Source organism: Tachyglossus aculeatus, chromosome X1 (genome assembly GCF_015852505.1).
Source record: "Tachyglossus aculeatus isolate mTacAcu1 chromosome X1, mTacAcu1.pri, whole genome shotgun sequence".
In the NCBI taxonomy this organism is placed as follows: Eukaryota; Metazoa; Chordata; class Mammalia; order Monotremata; family Tachyglossidae; genus Tachyglossus; species Tachyglossus aculeatus.
Window position 1 is genome coordinate 38,847,436 of NC_052101.1, and position 20,991 is coordinate 38,868,426.

Genomic DNA, 20,991 nt, shown 5'->3' on the forward strand with positions numbered 1-20,991 from the left:
TGCCATGTTTCTACCATATCCTCGTTTCTACCCCCAATGTTTAGTACAATGCCTGGCATACAGTAAGCGCGTAACAAATACCATAAAGATCATCAACCACAGGATTCATTAATTTCTGGGTGTAGGATCCTGGACTAGTCAACACTTGTCAACTACAGTCATGCTAACAGTATGCTAGGGGCTTCCTGTAGCCATATGTTGCTAGCCCTGATGGCAGTTCTTGCCAGCTGATTTTTGTCGAGACTGGAATCTCAATTTTTGGCAGTCAACAGAACGTATATGTCTGGACCAAAACAGTAACTGCTCGGTTTTGGGGTTATTTCTAATCATTTGTGGGCTTGGCCCTCCCTGGTCTCCTTTGACTGTTGAAATTGATGGGGGGTTCCTGATGGCAAGAACTAGGAAAATGAAATCAGGAGTTGTTTACATCAGGGAGGGAGAGGGAAAGTGCATTTTGTGGGCCTCAGTTCCCTCATCTGCGAAATGGGGATTCAATGTCTGTTTTCTCTCTTGCTTATACTGTAAGCCCCATGTGGGAACCGTCATCTTGTATCTACCCCAGTGCTTAGTACAGTAATTTTTTATGGTATTTACTAGAGAAGCAGCATGGCTCAGGGGAAGGAGCACGGGCTTCTGAGTCAGAGGTCATGGGTTCAAATCCCGGCCCCGCCAATTGTCAGCTGTGTGACTTTGGGCAAGTCACTTCGCTTCTCTGTACCTCAGTTCCTTCATCTAAAATGGGGATTAAGACTGTGAGCCCCACATGGGACAACATGATCACCTTATATCCCCCCATCGCTTAGAACAGTGCTTTGCACATAATAAGTGCTTAGGAAATACCATTATTATTATTATTATCATCATTATTATTATGCGCTTACTCTGTGCTTGGTATGTTTTGCCAAGCACTGGGGTAAATACAAGCACTATTTGGAAGCAGCATGGCATAATGGATAGAGTGACTTGCCCAAGGTCACACAGCATTCAGTTGGTAGAGGTGGGATTAGAACCCGAGTCCTCTAATTTGCCCTCTAATTTGGGGGTTTTTTGCTGGAGGGGAGGGGAGGCTGACATGCCACCCAGGAATAATAATAATTACATTCAATCATTCAATCGTATTTATGAGCGCTTACTGTGTGCAGAGCACTCGATACTAAGCTCTCGGGAAGTACAAGTTGGACAACATATAGAGATGGTCACCACCCAACACGGGCTCACAGTCTAGAAGGGCGCCGAGAGAGAGACATACAAAACAAAATATATTAACAAAATAAAATAATAATAATAATGATAGCATTTATTAAGGCTTACTATGTGCAAAGCACTGTTCTAAGCGCTGGGGAGGATAGAAAACGATCAGGTTGTCGCAAGGGGGGGCTCACAGTCTTCATCCCCATTTTACAGATGAGGGAACTGAGGGCCAGAGAAGTTAAGTGACCTGTCCAAAGTCACACAGCTGACAATTGGCGGAGCTGGGATTTGAACCCATGACCTCTGACTCCAAAGCCTGGGTTGCCACTGAGCCACGCTGCTTCTCTAATGAGGGAGGATATGAGGGATATTCCTTGGAGCCCGTGTTGAACAGCTGCCTCCCCGCTGGAAGGACACCCAGAGCTAATTCCAATCCCAGTTTACACTGGGATGTCCTGGTCCATTAACGATGGCTGCTCTTTTCAGGGCTGATGTAGTATCTGTTGCTAGTTTTGGGCTTTCTGTACTCCAAACACTGTACTAAGTGCTGGAGTAGGTACAAGATCATCAGGTCCCACACGAAGCTCACATTTTTAAGTACGAGGGAGTACAGGTAGAGAATCCCCGTTTTCCAGATGAGAGAACTGAGGTCCAGTGAAGTTAAGTGAGTTTCCCAAGGTCACCCAGCAGGGATGTAGCAGAGGCAGGATTAGAACCCAAGTCTTTTGACTCCTGGGCTCATGCTTTTTCTACTTGGCCATGCTGCTTCTCTGATTTGTAAGAGGAGGAGTTCCGACGCGGGAAGAAGGATCCTGCTCTTGGTGTTGATTGGCTGTAAGACGAGCTAATGGCATAGCATGTCCTACATGGTCATCATACGTGGTCCCACCGGGAGTCCCTCCTCCTATCCGACAATTACTCAACCCCCCCTTCAAAGCCTTAATGAAGCCACATCTCCTCCAAGAGGCCTTCTTGACTAAGCCCTCTTTCCTCTTCCCCTACTCCCTTCTGCGTCGCCCTGACTCGCTCCCTTTATTCATCCTCCAGCCCAGCCCCACAGCACTTATGTACATATCTGTAATGTATTTATTTATATCAATGTCCGTCCCCGCCTCTAGACTGTGAGCCCATTATGGGCAGGGAATGTGTCTGTTTATTGTTAGATTGTACTTTCCCAAACGCTTAGTACAGTGCTCTGCACGCAGTAAACGCTTAATAAATATGATTGACTGACTGACAGGAGTAAATGTTCCCCACCCAAGCCCAGTCTTTCCAGATCTCTGTACCCAAGCTCTAGGGGTTCAAACCACTGAAACGAAATGCGTGACCTCCCAAGGCCCCTCCGCCCCCATCCCTTGCATGAAATGGCAGGCGTCTCTTCCATGATTGCTGAATTAAGGAAAAATAGCATCTGGGAAGCTGGAAGCACTCAACCCCAGTTAGCCTGCAAGGATTAATGCATCCAAATAGAGGACTCAATCATTCACTCATTCATTCAGTCGTATTTATTGAGCACTTACTGTGTGGCAGAGCACTGTACTAAGCGCTTGGGAAGTCCAAGTTGGCAACATCCTAGAGACAGTCCTGCTCCTAATAGCATGTAATCACCCTTGCCCCCTCCTACCTCATCTTACTGCCCCACCTGTTATAACCCAGCCCCACACTTCACCTCCTCTAGTGCCAACCTGCTTGTCATATCTCTATATGTTGCCCAACTCGTACTTCCCAAAGCGCCTTAGTCAGTGCTCTGCACACAGTAAGCGCTCAATAAATCTCGATTGAATGAGTGCATGAATGAATTAATGGCTGCGGACACATGGAGGCGGAAGGAGAAACCAACTGAGGCTTAGATGTTGGTCACTTTTCACTTGTTTATGTTGTCTGGCTGGGGAAGCGGGGTTGTTAGGCTAGAGAATCAATCAATCAATCAGTCGTATTTATTGAGTGCTTACTGTGTGCAGAGCACCTGTACTAAGCGCCTTGGGAAGTACAAGCTGAGCAACATACAGAGACAGTCCATCCCCAACAGTGGGCTCACAGTCTAGAGAAGGCATTGGTTTGGCTCCTGGGTTTGACCTGTAAGGGAAATGAAACTCTTTGGCTTTGCTTTCGCAGATCATGATCCGTGTTTTGCCCCTGGGGGAGCAGTGGATGCCATCATGCTGGGTAAGTGTCCCCCCGGCCCTGGGCGTTTGTGGGTGTGGGCGGGCTGTCGGTCCTGGCTTCGCCGGCCCCTGGTTTCCTCTCAGGGTTTTCGCTAGTTGCAGTTTGTGCTTTCCTCTGCATCTCCACCCACCTGCCTTTTTGCAACTCTCACCCATTAGCCACTTCCTTTAGTGTTTTGTTTCTGGTGAGAATGAGCCATCTGCTGGAAGATTGCCACTGCTTCCTAGGACCAAGCCAAAAAACTGTCCCACCCCCTCCTGGAGGAGGTCCCCGAGAAATGCTACCTCCATTCGGGGATATCGTCCCCTCTGAAGGGTATAAACCCTTCCATCCAGGAAGAGACGACAGTTCTAGAGGATTTGAACAATAATATTAAGAATAATGATGGCATTTTTAAAGCGCTTACTATGTGCAAAGCGCTGTCTAAGCGCCTGGGGGGGACTAAAGGTGATCAGGTTGTCCCACGTGGGGCTCACAGTCTTAACCCCCCATTTTTGCAGATGAGGTAACTGAGGCTCAGAGAATCAATCAGTCAATCATCTCATCGTATTTATTGAGCGCTTATGTGTGCAGAGCACTGTACTAGCGCTTGGGAAGTTACAAGTTGGCAACATATAGAGACAGTCCCCTACCCAACAGTGGGCCTCACAGTCTAAAAGGGGGAGACAGAGAACAAAACCAAACATACTAACAAAATAAAGAGAAGTTACGTGACTTGCCCCAAGGTCACACAGCAGAACTGTGGCGCAGTTACCTCATCTGTAAAATGGGGATTAAGACTGTGAGTCCCACGTGGAACAACTTGGTCACCTTGTATCCCCCCCCAGCGCTTACAACAGTGCTCTGCACATAGTAAGTGCTTAAAACAAATGCCATCATTATTATTATTATTATTATTATTATTATGTGGCAGAGCGGGATTCGAACCCATGACCTCTGACTCCAAAGCCTGGGCTCTTCCCACTGAGCCACGCTGCTTCACATAACAGCGTTGAAGCATACAGAATCACAAAGTGGGTTGGCAGGATGCGTGTGGAATTGTGTCAGTCAATCAGTGGTATTTATTGAGCGCTTACCATGTGAAGAGCAGTGTAAGCAGCGTGGCTCAGTGGAAGGATCACGGGCTTGGGAGTCAGAGGTCATGGGTTTGAATCCTGACTCCTCCACATGTCTGCTGTGTGACCTTGGGCAAGTCACATAACTTCTCTGAGCCTTAGTTACCTCATCTGTAAAATGGGGGTTAAGACTGTGAGCCCTACGTGGGACAACTTGATTACCTTTTATTTCCCCCCCCCTCAGTGCTCAGAACAGTGCTTGGCACATAGTAAGCGCTTAACAAATACCATCATTATTATTCAGCGCTTAGAGCAGTGCTTTGCACATAGTAAGTGCTTAACAAATGCCATCATTATTATTAATAAACCCTTGGGAGAGCACAGCAGAGTTAGAAGACACATTCCTTGCCCACAATGAGTTTGGTAGTTCAGTAAGCTCCTATATCAGCATCATTGAAGCTCGAGGTGGGGAAAGTTCAGAACCAACCAAGAAACAAACCAAAAAAACCCTCTTCGTTGGCAGCTTGGAAATATTTGGAATTCTTGGGTATGAAAGTTGTTGTAGCTGAAAATATCAAGAGGAGTTTGTGTAAATTCAATAGACAATAGGGTCCATAATAGGTCACTTGAGGGAAATTTGAGGATGTAGAAAAACATCTGGAAGTTTAAGTGGTCCGTGCAAAAAGTTGGATGTCCTTGATGGCAACCGTGATCTGGTTATTATTATTATTATCATCATCATTATTGTTAGTGTTATTATTATTATATTTGTTAGGTGCTTACTATGTGCCAAGCACTGCTCTATGCACCTGGGGTAGATCCAAGTTAATAAGGCTAGACACGGTCCCTGTCCCACGTGCACAGTCAAAGTAGGAGGGAAAACAGGTACTGAATCCCCATTTCACAGATGAGATAACTGAGTCACAGAGGAAGTGAAGTGACTGCCCAAGGTCACATAGCAGACAAGTGGCGGAGCCGGGATTTGAACGCAGGTCCTTCTAACTCACAGACATGCTGTGTTTACTAGCTCATGTTGCTTCTTGACAATAAGCCAGTTGTATTTATTGAGCACTTACTGTGTGCAGAACACTGTACTAGGCGCATGGGAAAGAACAATGTAACAGAGTTGGTTAAATACATTACATATGGCTGTGTACATGAGCGCTTCAGGGATTCTGCCGTGGTTCGGCGGTCCGTAGGCCGTGTTCTCCTCAGGATGGGCATAACTGGGATGTGACTCGGAGATCCCCAGGAGACCCCTCTTCCTGGCAGCTGTGGGAGCCAGAAGGTGACCTTGGGTCATATTTCCCATTTTATTATAAAGGGCAGAGGAGGTGAAGCCTAAAGAAGGAAAGTGATGAAATAAATTGGCAGAGAAGCCAGGGCGAGATTTGAGGATTTCTGGTTTCACGTAAGCTCACTGCATGTGGGGAATGTGCCTAACAACTCTGTTGTATCATACTCTCCCAAGTACTTAGTACAGTGCTCTGCACACAGTAAGCGCTTAATGATTACCATTGGTGGACTGATGTCTGGTTTTTTAATCATTAGCTTTTGGGAAGGAAAGTCTCACCCCCTGGTAGCTTGGAAAGACCTTGGGGGTCATGCTGGGAGATAATAATAATAATAATAATAATGATGGCATTTATTAAGCGCTTACTATGTGCAAAGCACTGTTCTAAGCTCTGGGGAAGTTACAAGGTGATCAATCAATCAATCAATTGTATTTATTGAGCGCTTACTGTGTGCAGAGCACTGTACTAAGCGCTTGGGAAGTACAAGTTGGCAACATATAGAGACCGGTCCCCTACCCAACAGTGGGCTCACAGTCTAGAAGGGGGGAGACAGAGAACCAAACCAAACATATTAACAAAATAAAATAAATAGAATAGATATGTACAAGTAAAATAAATAAATAAATAGAGTAATAAATATGTACAAACATATATACATATATACAGGTCGTATATATACATGATTACAAGGTGATCAAGGTGTCCTTCCTGCTACTGGTCTTTCCATTCATTCACCAATATAAGAAAAAAACTGAGATCTCAAACCTTTTTCCTTCAGTTCCTCCCTTCTGCCAAATGGAGGTAGATAATCTCTCAAATTTGACCCAGCAAACTTAACAGAAGCCTACAGATTTCAACACAATTTTCTCTATATAACATTCCCAAAATCAAATCAAATTGGGGATCAAATCCCCAAAAAATCCTGGTGTGAACTCCTGGTCTTAAGGTAGAGTTTTCTCCACTGCCAAGAGCCTCTTATCATCATCATCATAGCTATTCATTGAGCGCTTATTGTGTGCAGATCACCGCACAGAGCTCTTGGGAGAACACAGTACAACAGGGAGCTCACAGGTCCAACAGGGAGCTCACAGTCTTAATCCCCATTTTACAGATGAGGTAACTGAGGCCCAGAGAAGTTAAGTGACTCACCCAAAGTCACACAGCTGACAGTTGGAGGAGTCAGGATTTGAACCCATGACCTCTGACTCCAAAGCCCGGGCTCTTTCCACTGAGCCATGCTGCTTCTGCCTCTGGGTGATCCAGTTGGGGCTAGAGGCAGCATGGGATGGGTGGGGAGGGGGGTCCCAGCTGGGGACTCTGGGCCATGAATGTCTTGGATTGCCCGTAAGCTTGAATTTGCCCCTGTCCTAGCCAGAGGTCCAGTATGAAGAACCTCACTCCAGGTCAGATCAGCATAACTGTGGCATCCCTAGGCGATCAGGGCCTCTTGTGCCGATCAATCTGGCCTGATATTTGGTCTGGGAGTATCCACCGGGTCCTGGGGACCTCTGACCCCTCCTTCTGGGGCTCCTCTCAGGAGTGAGCTGGCTGCAGGTACTGAGCAGTTTTTCTAGGGTCTTACTGCCCAGGAAACTTGACCTTAGTCTTCCCGGGAGCAAGTGGGGCCTGCTCACAAACAAAGGCCCTGAACAAACACCCGTCTATGTAACATAACATTGGTGGGGTCTTTCAGAGGCTCTGCCTTTCCTCTCAGGACTGAGGGAGGGATAAGGGAGGATTTCACTTGAAGAATGTGAAGTTCCCCCATCCCTTTCCTGGCCACCTGAGAGAGGGCTCGCAGGCCTCTTCAGGGTGGTAGAGCCCTCGAGTCCTTTTCCTCCAAGGTGGGGCAGATTTTAAGTCTGTGAAGTTAACCTGAAACTTCTTTTTTGATTTTGTAATGGTATTTGTTAAACACTAATTATGCACCAGGCGCTATCCTAAGCAGTGGGGTAAATACAAGATAACCAGGTTGGACACAGTCCCTGCCACAAGTGGGGCTCACAGTTCCCATTTTACAGATGAGGTAACTGAGGCAGAGGAGTTAAGTGACTTGCCCAAGGTCACACAGCAGACGTGTGGCGGGGCTAGGTTTGGGTCCTCTGACACTCAGTCCCGTTCGCCGTCCACTAGGCCACACTGCTTCTCAGCCTTCTCTTTTCATTTTGCCACCACCATCCCTTGACTCTCTAGTCTAGCATCACAAACAGCAAGGGAATCATCCAGCTTCCTGCTTTAAGAGGGCCGTGGCTGAGGGTGGTTTTTTTAATGGTACTTGTTAAGTGCTTCCTGTGTGCCAGGCATTGTACTAAGCACTTAGATAATAAGACAATCAAGTTGCACACAGTTCCTGCCCTACCTGGGACTCACAGTCTAAATTGGAGGGAGCAGGGTTTAATCCCCACTTTATAGAAGTTCGGAGAGGTTTTTTTCTTCCTCTCTCCGCCCTCTGCTGTAAGGCTACATGTTTTCCCATAGACCCAAGTTTCACACACTCTGGTCAGCCCAGACTCTTTGGTTAGTGATCTAAATTGGTTTTTAATTAATTTCAAGTGAACAATGTCGCCAAATGAGCCCATTTAGCTTCACTAAAGGGCATTTAATATTATATCTATGTATGTAGGAACTAAATAGCTCTCTGGTTTCAACCTAGAAGTTATCCAAATGACAGTACGGGTACCACAGCTCTTAAAAAAAATCCTGGTGTGAACTCCTCGTCCTAAGGTAGCGTTTTCTCCACTGCCAAGAGCCTCTTATCATCAGATCATCATCATCATCATAGCTATTCATTGAGTGCTTATTGTGTGCAGATCACCGCACAGAGCTCTTGGGAGAACACGGTACAACAGAGTTGGTAGACACATTCCCTGCCCACAGCAAGCTTACAGTCTAGCAGGGGAGGACAGACATTAATAATGTAATAAATAATGCCCCTACACACTGTCTCATTGGATTTCCTTGATCTGCAAATGGCCCAGTTTGATCCTCCCTGCTGCTCAAAGCCCTTCTCAGAGAACCTTTTCACCCTGTCTCCACAGAGCCTGACCTCTGAACACCTTAATGGGGGCAAGTCTTTTCCTGCATCCTCGCCCATGGGCTGCTCAGGCCCCAACTAACTTGAATCAACTCAATCAACTCAGTCAATCAATCAATCGTATTTATGAGCGCTTAACTATGTGCAGAGCACTGTACTAAGCGCTTGGGAAGTACAAATTGGCAACCCATAGAGACAGTCCCTACCCAACAGTGGGCTCAACAGTCTAAAAGGGGAGACAGAGAACAGAACCAAACATGCCAACAAATAAAAATAAATAGGATAGAAATGTACCAAGTAAAATAAATAAATAAATAAATAAATAAATAGAGTAATAAATATGTACAACCATAATACATATTACAGGTGCTGTGGGGAAGGGAAGGAGGTAAGACGGGGGGATGGAGAGGGGGACGAGGGGGAGAGGAAAGAAGGGGCTCAGTCTGGGAAGGCCTCCTAACTTGAAATGGCTGTCCTCCAACAGCTAAATAGCACACTCCCCCTCCCCACCTCATCCTCTCTCTGATTGACTTTGTTTCAGGAGGAGCCTTCAGATAAGAGGTTGTCATTTTATGTAGAGGGGGTTTCCATTTGAGAGTGAAATGGACTCCCCTTTCCAGACAACACCCGAGTCTCTTCTGTTAAGGCTCTCTTAACCCTCGAGAGGCAGCATGGTTTAGTGTACAGAGTGCAGGCCCTGGGAATCAGGAGGACCTGGGTTCTAATCCTGGCTCCACCACTTATCTGCTGTGTGACCTTGGCAAGTCACTTCATTTCTGTGGGCCTCAGTTCCCTCATCCTGTAAAATGGGGGTTAAGACTGTGAGCCCTGTGTGGGATGGGTCGGTGTCCAACCTGATGATTTTTTATCGACCCCAGTACTTAGTACAGTGCCTGGCACATAATAAGCACTTAACCAATAAACAAACAAAATTAGCACTGCAAGGAGTGGGGATGGAAGGAGTTGGGATAGAAGGAGCGTGGGAGGGTTTTAGAGAAGCAGCAGGGCCTAGTGGCCAGGATGTGGGTTCTACTCCGGCCCTGCACCACTTGTCTGCTGCTGTGACCTTGGACAAGTCACTTAACCTTCTCTGGGCCTCAAGTCCCCTCATCTGTCTAAAACGGGAGTTAAGACTGTGAGCCCCACATTGGGACAACCTGATTACTTTGTTAGAGAAGCCAGCATGGCTTGAGGAAAGAGCACAGGCTTGGGAGTCAGAAGGTCATGGGTTCCAATCCCAGCTCCACCAATTTATCAGCCTGTGTGACTTTGGGCAAGTCACTTAACTTCTCTGTGGCCTCAGTTCCCTCATCTGGAAAAATGGGGATTAAGGACTGTGAGCCCCAGTGTGGGACAAACCCTGATTACCTTGTATCTCTTCCCCAGCACTTAGTGCTTGGCACATAGTAAGCACTTAACAAATACCAAAATTATTATTATTATTTTATGAAGAGGAGCCATCAAAGAAAGAAAACACTATAGAAGGTAAAGGGGCAGTTATCCTGAATTAGCAGAGCTAGGCCCATCCTGCATTTATGGAGCTCCACTCCCAGTCTTCAAGAGCTCGAAGCTGTTCTTTCCCCTTCTTCTGGAAGGAGTCTGACATGGGAGCTGGGATCTCAGGGGCAGAGCGGTACAGGTCAAGCAGAAGATTTGGGCAGCGACTCATCTTTTTGCATTCTGTTTCAAACACCTCTAGAGTTGGACAGGGGGCTAACCCGAGCCCCAGATTCAGGTGGTCTGCCGTCAGATGCTGGAGGCCCTTGGCTACCTGCACAGTAAGAAGATCATCCACCGGGACCTGAAAGCTGGCAATGTGCTGCTGACCTCGGATGGAGACGTTAAGCTTGGTAAGGCCTGCTGGTAAGACACGCAGGATTCTGTCTGAGACCTACTGGTCTGTCTCTCCCCAGTTTCCATTAGAGAAGTTCAGAGTGCTCCCTCCACTCCTGTTCTGACCCTCCTCTTCCCTCAGGAAGGAGGCCTGCAGCTTTTATGAAAAGAATTAAGCCCCGGAGTCTGAGCCTGGAGAAATTGTTGATTGCTGAAAACAAGGACCGGGCCAAGCCGTTTTTTGTACCTACTGCTGATAATTATTTCATCAAGCCTCTACATAGGTGGTCTCTGCCGTGCCCCTCCTGGTTGGGGGCAAGGGAATTAAGTTTTCCTGAAGAGAATGAAAACTGTCTTGACCGCACTGGGTGTATGGCCCTGGAGATGGGAGTTCCGGGGGAATCTGGGAATCACAGCTACTGGCTTCCTGAAAGAGGGGAAAGGGGGTAGGAGAGCCTAGGCCTGGGGCAGAGGCCGGATGAGGAAGATTCATAGCTGTGGTAGCACCCTGGAGCTCAGGCAACTGGGAAGCACAAAGACTAGGGCTAGAGGGTGGGCCTGAGAAGATGACCTGCACACATCACCCAGTTGTTGGGTTGGACGTGGGGAGAATGGAGGTGTCTCTCTGAACGGCAGCTTCTTCCAATCCACACCCTCCCTTTCTGCCACTGAGGATGAGGCAGGAGGAGAAAGGTGGGCTCCCAGCCCCCTTTTAACCTAAGAAAATAGCAGGGTGGCAGCAGTGTAGGTGTCCAAACAACTACTCATGACTGAGGTTTAACAGCCTTGGGAGTCTCCGGAAAGCATAAATTGGTCACTTTCTGAGGGTTGTATAATCACCCTTTTTTTTTCCACCTTTTTTATGGTATTTGTTAAGCGCTTACTATGCACAAGGCCACTGTTTTAAGCGCTGGGGTAGAGACAGCTAATCAAGTTGGACTCAGTCCCATGTCCCGTATGGGGCCTTCCAGTCTTTAATCCCTCATTTTAGAGATGAGGTAAATGAGACACAGAGAAGTAAAGTGGCTTTCCCAAGGTCACACAGCAATCAAAGTGACCGAGCTAGGATTAGAACCCAGGTCCTTTTGACGTGTAGGCCTGTTCTCTGTCCAGCTAGACACACTGCTTCCACATGTTTCAGATGCCCTAGTTAGTTGATCTGGAGGGGGAAGACCCACAGCTGTAGGCCTGGCATTGATAATCTTTGGGCATCTTCCTTCCGGGTTTTGTTGAAGCAGGACAGGGAGGGGATGTGGTCTGGCCTGATTATCTTGTATCTACCCCAGCGCCTTAGTACAGTGCCTGGCACAGAGTAAGTGCATTAACAAGTACCGTAACAATTATTATCTCACAATAATAGTTGTGGTGTTTGTTAAGTGCTTATTCTGTCAAGCACTGTACTATCTTGTATCTACCCCCAGCGCTTAGTACAGTGCCTGGCACAGAGTATGTGCTTAACAAGTACCATTACAATTATTATTCACAATAATAGTTATGGTATTTGTTAAGCGCTTATTCTGTCAAGCACTGTACTAACTCTGAGTAAACACCAGATCATCAAACCTCACTTGGGGCTCACAATGTAACTAGGAGGGAGAACAGGTACTGAATCTCCATTGTGCAGTGAGGGAACTGAGACAGAGAAGTTACGTCAAGCGAAGGTCACACAGCAGGTCTGCAGTGAGCCAGGATTAGAACCCAGGTCCTCTGACTCTGAGGCCCATACACTTTCCACTAGGCCACATTACGTCTCTTATTATGACTGCCTTCCTTCCTCTTCCTCCCAGGAGGCAGCTCCTTTGGTTGGAGGGGCCCGGGAACACCACTTGTCTTGGGAAATTTCTCCAGCAAATCTTTTTCCCGGAAGCTAAACAGCCTCTTGCCTGGCAGAGAGGAGACTTGGTCAGCTCCCTGAGAAGTAATGGGCTTGATTCCTCATTGGGAGACTTGGGGTTGCCCAAGTTTCTTTTCCATTCCTCACCTCTTTTCTAAGCCAAGAGAAACTCTCAACTAAGTTTTCCTGTGGCCCTGTTCCGTTGGCCTGCACTATGGAACAGACAGGCAGCTCTGTAGCTGGTCCTGGTTGATGAAGAGCAGGTTTAGTTTGGCTCTAAGATAATCCGCTCGCAACAGGCAGCGCTGGGCTGAGAATGGAAATGGAGCGGTGGTGGGTAGGAAGAGTGAGAGGGAATTAAGAGGTCAGCTAGGGATGGGCCAGTGTGGGAGAGTGAAGAAAAGGTCCATGAGAGTTGCTGAGAAATGATCATCATCTTATCATTACTGTCAAAAGCAGTGATTGACAGACCTCTCTGAACTGATGAGAGGCTTTGGGAACAGATAAGAGAAGTAAAATTTTATTATGACATTTATTAAGTGCTTACTATGTGCCAAGCACTGTTCTAAGCACCGGGGTAGATTCAAGGAAACCAGGTTAGACACAGTCCCTGACCCACGTGGGGCTCACACGTCTCATCCCCCCATTTTACGGATGAAGTATCTGAGGCACAGAGAAGTTGTAGTGACTTGCTCCAGGGTCACCACAGCAGACAAATGGTGAGCTGGGATTAGAACCCCACGACCTCCGACTCCAAGCCCGGGCTCTTCCTCCCACTAGGCCCATGCTACTCTCACAGTCCCCTGTCCTGAAAGAACTTACCGTATAATGAGATTGTCCGGCAAACATAAAATGCCAAGTACACAATAAGTCAAGAGGTAAGATACAAGTTTAGACACAAGAGATACAAAGAAAAGGAAATAAGTCCGTAGAAAACAAAATGCATTGTGTTAAGGTGGCTGGGGAGCGACTTAGCTTTGAAGGTGCGGAAGAAATGGTTTGGCATATTTGGGAGAAGAAATTCCATTTCTCTCCCCCCTCCCCACCCCCCTCCCAGATTGTAAGACTCGTTGTGGGCAGGGGAATGTTTCTGTTTATCGTTGTATTGTACTCTCCCCAAGTGCTTAGAGCAGTGCTCTGCACATCGTAAGTGCTCAATAAATACGATTGAATGATTGGATTCAGGGGAAAGACAGCAGCGAGGGTTCAGACGGGGGAATTTGACAAGGTTTAGTCCCAAGATCGGTGGGAGAAAGTCAGAAAGGCAGCTGAGGTGTAGCAGCAGAAGAGTGGATAGGCAACTCAGCAGGTTGAGAGCCTTGAAGGCAATGGTTAGGTACTTTTCTATTAAGCTGAGAGAAGTGGGAAGCCATTGGAAATTTCTGAGGATGAGAACGTGGCATTTTAAATGCTGTTTCACGGTGGTGTGAGCAACTTAGCGAAAGGTAGATTGTTTAGGGGAGAGGCTAGAGGCAAAGAGACCGGTAAGAAGGCTGTTACAATAATCTGTAGATTGTGATAAAAACCTGAACCAGGGTGGTGACCTGGTGAGCAGAGAGGAAGTGGGGAATTGGTGAAATAGTTTAGAGGAAGTTACTTTCAGGGTTTAAAGAGAAACTGAATGTGGGAGATGAGGCATCCAAGATGGCATCAAGATTACAGACTTCTGGGATTGGGAATAATTGTGCAAATTCTACGCCCTCCCCCCGTCACCCCTTGGGAATGGGGCCTTTGGAATCCCTGCTGTATCATGAGTACACTCCCCTTCCTTTTCCATCTATTCCTAAACCACACAGAAAGGTGTGCACTTTTCTATCAGTCTGACCAGGGGATGTCTTCTTTATGCATGGAAGCGTACTGGAAGCCTAGGCAAAGTTGGGAAGGAGATGGAATAATGAGAGAATTTAGACTTTCACAGGAATCACTTCCATCTCACCACCGTCTTTGAGCGGTGGCATAACTGCCATCTTTGTAAGGGAATTCCCGCATGCGTGCTCCAAGGCAATTGCTTACCTTGCTTTCCCATCTAAAGATGGGGCTTACTTTTATTTCTGTTGTATGTTCTATGTTTTCTAGCACAGTTGCTCTGCACCCAATAGGTGTGGAGTAGCAATTGTCATTGATCGTGATCATGATGATAAAGATGGGCTGGAAAGTTTAAAGGAATTACATTCTCCAAGCTTTCCTCCCTAATTCCAGCTCTAGACCCCTGATGGCAAACGTGTTTGGAAGGGTGTCTGGCTTCTTTCTTGAGTGTAAGCTCCTTGCAGGACAGGGGAAATGTGTTCCTACCAACACTGTTGAATTGTATCTCTCCATGCTCTTAGTACAGTGCTCTGCACACAGTAAGCGCTCAATAAATTCCATTGATGATGATATGAAGATGATGAACTTGGTGTATTGCCTTCTCCCAAGCGCTTAGTACAGTACTCTGCATGGGGTAAGCACTCAATAAATACCATTGATTGACTGATTGAATTGTAGAGGTTTCACTGGATAAGTTTTGCCTACTCCGGGTTGAAAGAGCGGAGGGAAACACCAAATCTCCATTTTTGCCCTTAGCAGCTGACTTTGGGTGTATCTGCCAAGAATCTGAAAACCGCTACAGAAGCGAGACTTCCTTTATAGGGACCCCCTTACTGGTGGAGTAACTAGAGTTTGGAAATCAACTATGCCAGACTTTCAAGCAGAGTCTTTCCCTGGTCCCCCAGGAGGTGACGTTCCCCTAGGAACCCAGCTGGAAGATAAACAGTTATAGGAGATTGAAATTGCGAGGGCTGCCCTTCCATTCAAAGACACAAGCTGGTGATGAGTGAGATTGGCTCCATGGGTAGTGAGTGTCTGTTGCATGCTAATAGAGCATCTTTTCTGTTTCACTTGCCATTTTGCAAGGAGCATTGCTTAGACACCCAGTGTTAAATGGTGGAAAGGATGTCCCAGACTGCCAGTTGAACATATGTTGAGTTGTTTTGGGGTTAGTGGTGATGGTTTATGTTGAGCCATTTCCCCTTATGCCCGTCAGGGACCGTACTGTGAGACGGTCAGCGGGGGTAGCAGATGTAGTCTGAAACCATGGAACGGTAAGATCTCTGAGATGGTATTGGCAGCAGACCCCATTATCATAAGCCATCAGGAGGCACGATGCTCAGTGGCTTAGGAAGAGCAGGGGGGATCTGTTCAATTTTCTTCTTTCAAACGATGAAGCCTCCTGTAGGACAGGGACTGTATCCACCCTGATTGGCTATTATCTCCCCCAGCCTGTAGAACAGTGCTCGACACATAGTAAGCACTTAAATGACCCTAATAATGAACCACGCCGGGGAAGAAGAAACAAAAACAATAAACTAGAAACAGAATGCCTCAGAAGGACAAAGGCCCAAGGAGGCAGGAGTAAGAGATCTAGGAAAAGCCTCCTAGATTGGTGGGTTTTAGAAGCCAAGGAACAGGTTAGGACTGAAGAGGTGGAAGAAGGGTGGGGAGTAGAAATGTCCACCACAGACGAGGGGAGGGAATCTGTCCAGTTAGACCCCTCTCTCCCCTGCAAGTCAGCCAGGCTGTGGAACTGAGGGGCATAGCTCAAACCAGGCTGTAGGCCTCCTGTTGAACCCACATGAGGGAAAGGGGCTGAGAGGCGAGCTGGCATCTCTGATCAGCACAGTGACTGAGGCAACTCATAGAAGAATTGTGCCTGCTTGATTTCACAGTCCAGCAACCCACATTAGGTGACACCTCCTGGGGGCCAGGCTGGGCCCTGGCTGATTTTGATAGTTCCTGGATCATCAAGGCAGAGGGGAAATAAGAGAAGCAAACAGCTCATTTCTTTAAATCCCAGACATTTTTTATGATCTGTTTTTTTTTAATCTACCCTGTTAAGCACCCTGTGTGCCTGTGTGCCAGGCACCTTTTAAAGTGCTGGAGTATATGCAAGCTAATCAATTTGGGCACAATCCATGTCCTACATGGAGCTCCCAGTCTTAACCCCCATTTCACAAATGCAGTAACTGAGACCACAGGAAGTTAGGTGACTTGCCCAAGGTCACACAGCAGAAGACGTGGTGGAGCCTGTATTAGAACCCTAGGTCTTCCGAGTCCAAGCTCCCGTGCTCTCACCCATTAGGCGTTACTGCTTCTTTCCTGCTTCTTTTCTGGCACGGAAAGAAGACCAGGACTGAATATTTGATTAAAACATTCGACTGAAACGTACGTGAAGCTGGAGACCCGTTTTTCCATCCCTCAAGATGTTTCCTAACGACGTGGGGGTCTGGTTGTTATCTAAGAGTGGGAACAATAGGGTGGCTTGCTGCCCAGCAGGAATGGTGCCTTGCTGGAGGGCCAGAAGAAAACCTTCTTTGAGTTTCTGTCCTAGACTGTGGATGTTGGAGCTAATGAGCTAATTGTGGATGTTGCAGCTAATGAGATAGTCAATGCAGGGCAGGACGGACGTTCAGCTGTTTTTGGCAGAGTTACGATGATTTAGGTGGAGCCATCCACAAGTCTCTCGCCTGGTCCACACTATGCCTAGTGGCATGTACTACAAGACGAGATATTTTTTTTCTCAGTGGTATTTGTTAAGTGCGTATTATGTGCCAGGCTGTGTACTACTGGGAGGGTGGATTAAAGATAGATCAGCTTGAACACAGTCCATGTCCCTCATGGGGCTCACAGTCTGAATCCCCCATTTTACAGATGAGGTAAACTGAGGCACAGAAAGGTTAAGTGACTTACCCAAGGTTACACACCAGACAAGTGGCGGAGCCAGCATTAGAACACAGATCAGGAATCAATCAATCAATCGTATTTATTGAGCGCTTACTGTGTGCCGAGCAACTGTACTAAGCGCATTGGGAAGTACAAGTTGGCAACATATAGAGACGGTCCCTACCCAACAGTGGGCTCATAGTCTAGAAGGGGGGAGTCAGAGAACAAAACAAAACATACTAACAAAATAAAGTAAATAGAAATAGATATGTACAAGTAAAATAAATAGAATAATAAATATGTACAAACATATATACATATATACAGGTGATGTGGGGAAGGGAAGGAGGTAAGGCGGGGGGATGGAGAGGGGGAGGAGGGGGAGAGGAAGGAGGGGGCCCAGTCTGAGAAGGCCCTCCTGGAGGAGGTGAGCTCTCAGTAGGGCCTTGAAAGGAGGAAGAGAGCTAGCTTGGCGGATGTGGGGAGGGAGGGCATTCCCAGCCCAGGGGGATGACGTGGGGCCGGGGGGGTCAACGGTTGGACAGGCTGAGAACGAGGACGGTGAGGAGGGTTAGCAGCAGCAGAGGAGCGGAGGGTGCGGGGCTGGGCTGGGAGAAGGAGAGAAGGGAAGGGAGGTAGGAGGTGGGGCGAGGTGATGGAGAAGCCTTGAAGCCGAGAGTGGGGAGTTTCTTTCTAATTCCCAGGCCAGTGCTCTCCCCACTAGACCATACTGCTTAGATAATGACCCAGCAATAAGGAAAACTTGCACGCTCTTTAGCAGGGACCGTGTGTACCAACTCTGTTGAATTGTACTCTTCCAAGCCACTTATACAGCGCTCTGCACACAGTGAAATGCTCAGTAATATACCATTGATTGATTGGGATATTCACCATTTCTGACATCAGGGCCCATGTACACAGTTTATTCTACTGCCGCATCATTCTGTGTTCCAAACAGACCCGTGCCACTGGATGACGGCACCCCAATTGCCTAACAAGTGTTACTATCTGAAGCACGTATGAAGCACATGTATTATGGCAGAACGAAGTGTCCCTTGTTTTATAGGAGACCCTTGCCCATGGCAAATATAATAGTAATAACTGATGATGGTATTTGTTTAAGCGCTTACTAGTGTGCACAAAGCAGAGAAGCAGCGTGGCTCAGTGGAAAGATCACAGGCTTTGGAGTCAGAGGTCATGGGTTCAAATTCCGACTCCTCCAATTGTCAGCTGTGTGACTTTGGGCAAGGCACTTCACTTCTCTGTGCCTTAGTTACCTCATCTGTAAAATGGAGATGAAGACTGTGAGCCCGCCTTGGGACAACCTGATCACCTTGTAACCTCCCCAGTGCTTAGAACGGTGCTTTGTACATAGTAAGTGCTTAATAAATGGCATCAAAAAAAAGCACTGTTCTAAGTGCTGGGGGGATACAAGATGATCAGGTTGTCCCATGTGGGACTCACAATCTTAATCCCCATTTTACAGATGAGGTAACTGAGGCACAGAGACGTTAAGTGAATTGCCTAAAGTCACCCAGCCAATAAGTGGCGGAGCTGGGATTAGAGCTCATGACCTCTTACTCCCAAGCCCGTGCTCTTTCCCCTGAGCCACACTGCTTCTCTAAATATGATAAAGATCCCCCAGTTTGCTGGTAAGGGAAAGGTGCAAATCTGGGTGTCTCCCACAGCCTCAACAAGGACTTTAATAGGAATTGGGAGCTGCCGACTTGTACTTCCCAAGCGCTTAGTACAGTGCTCTGCACACAGTAAGCGCTCAATAAATATGATTGAATGAATGATTGCTGGGCTTGTCGAGAAACCCGATCGTTAGTTTTCGCGATTCTCTTCCCCCTTCGAGTCGGATTCTCCCCCTCCCCTCGCTTAGTCCTCTCGGATGTTTGTCCCCTGTGGGTTTGCTGCAGGATGGCTCCCGAGGTGGTGATGTGCGAAACCATGAAGGAACACCCCTTATGACTACAAGGCTGATATCTGGTCCCTGGGCATCACGCTGATTGAGATGGGCCCAGATCGAGCCCCCCTCACCATGAGCTGAACCCCATGAGGGTGCCTGCTGAAGATCGCCAAGTCTGAGCCCCCCGGGACTCAGCTCTCCTTCCAAATGGTAAGAGAAATTTCCGGCTCTGGGTTTCCAGGGTGGCCCAAGAGGGTAGTTGACAGACAGTTGACCTTGTGCATCCATGTCCCTTCCCCGATCTCCCCCTCCTATCTGACCCACTCCCTCCTTCCTAGACTCGCTGATTTCCGATGGCAACCCAACTCCCACCTTTTTCTCTTAAGGTTAAGTGGTTACTATGTGTCAAGCACTATTCTAAGTACTGGGGTAGGTACAGGTTACTTAGATCAGACACAGTCCCTATCCTGTGTGGGCCTTACGGTCTAAATAGGAGGGAGAACAGGTATTCCCATCAGCGCTTAGAACAGTGCTTTGCGCATAGTAAGCGCTTAATAAAGGCCATCATTATCATTATTATAGTTGAGGAAGCTGAGGTACAGAGAAATAAAGTGACTTGCCCAAGGTCGCACAGAAGGCAGTTGGCAGAATCAGGATTAGAACCCAAGTCCTTCTGACTCTCTAGGCCAGTGCCCTCTCCGCTAAGCCACGCTCCCTTCTCCAGGCCCTTCTCTGAGCTTTTTGCCATGATTGCGTTCCCCAGGTCTGCGGAAGTTCCGAGACTTCCTGAAGGTGGCTTTGGATAAGAACCCAGAGACACGGCCTACTGCCGCCCAACTCCTGGAGGTGCGTAGACTCTTCTTCCCTGCCCATGGGCCCTTAACTCTCCTGTTTGGTGCTTATTCCTTGAAGGCTCCGAGTATCTTAAAGCACAACTCTGCCAACATCCAGCACTCCAGCCTCCGTTCCTCTCCTGGTGCCCCTTCCAGACCACTGAGGGGAGTGCCTGGATCTTTCATTCATTCAGTCGTATTTATTGAGCGCTTACGGTGTGCAGAGCACTGTACTAAGCGCTTGGGAAGTACAAGTTGGCAACATATAGAGACGGTCCCTACCCAACAGCGGGCTCACAGTCTAGAAGACATTGACATTCTTGACATTGGAACTGTGGGGCCCAGCTGGGCTAGATCTGGGGGAGAAGGAAAAGCCTTTTCTACCCGGATCCTTGGCTGAGCGCTGCCCATTGTAGTCATGGTGAGGAATCCTGCTGCACTGTGGCTTAGTTCCCAGAAAAGATTTTGAAACAATGTCCCCACTCCTAATCGGTCCACAGAAGGTGTGTACTCGCCTGCCCCCGCCCCCTCCGCCTGCAGCCCCAGAGTCTGCACACAGCGGCCTCATTTTCCGAGCAGCTGAGGGCCAAGATTAACTGGCCCTGGTCTTCCCCTATCTGCACTCGCAGCTTGTCACCAGGGAGTGTCCTGGATTCCACGTGATGGTGCTGAGGCCCCAGGTCCCAGCTGGAGCAGGGCTGGGTTTATTGAAATTCAGCTGACCAAATGTATGGCACATGTGAGGTGATGCTTGTTATGAAATGCTGGGATTTCCAAAGTATGTGTGTGTGCCGTGAATTTTTGAGTTTCTGCCTCGACTGCAACCGCTGTTACAACTATTTGACCCCTTCGCTTGACCCTGGAGTGCACATATGTGGTTACACAACATGTGCTTTAGGGAACCCACCCAAGTCTGCCTTAAGCTCGTTAACAAACAGGCGAGCCACCCAGAGTTTCTCCACTGTCCAGGAGATGGGCATTTCAGGGGTTGAGTTTTCCTTTTCAGACCTTAGGGGTGCCTATGGAGTCGTATCATCCGGGAATGAGCTCACTGTAGGGCACTTATTCATTCATTCAATCGCCTTTATTGAGCGCGCTTACTGTGTGCAGAGCACTGTGGGTAAACACTTGGAAAGTACA

The 20,991-nt window shown here is 47.7% G+C and overlaps 1 protein-coding gene across 1 annotated transcript in view; it reads left to right on the top strand.

The window, feature by feature from the left end:
• The window catches only part of STK10 (serine/threonine kinase 10), an 83,501-nt gene that overhangs the window by 22,872 nt on the left and 39,638 nt on the right, over positions 1-20,991 (top strand). The window contains 10 exon segments of the mRNA XM_038771689.1: positions 3,307-3,357; positions 10,441-10,460; positions 10,462-10,591; positions 14,974-14,981; positions 14,983-15,050; positions 19,029-19,068; positions 19,070-19,129; positions 19,132-19,173; positions 19,175-19,244; positions 19,782-19,864. Coding sequence (XP_038627617.1) covers positions 3,307-3,357; positions 10,441-10,460; positions 10,462-10,591; positions 14,974-14,981; positions 14,983-15,050; positions 19,029-19,068; positions 19,070-19,129; positions 19,132-19,173; positions 19,175-19,244; positions 19,782-19,864 — 572 coding nt within the window.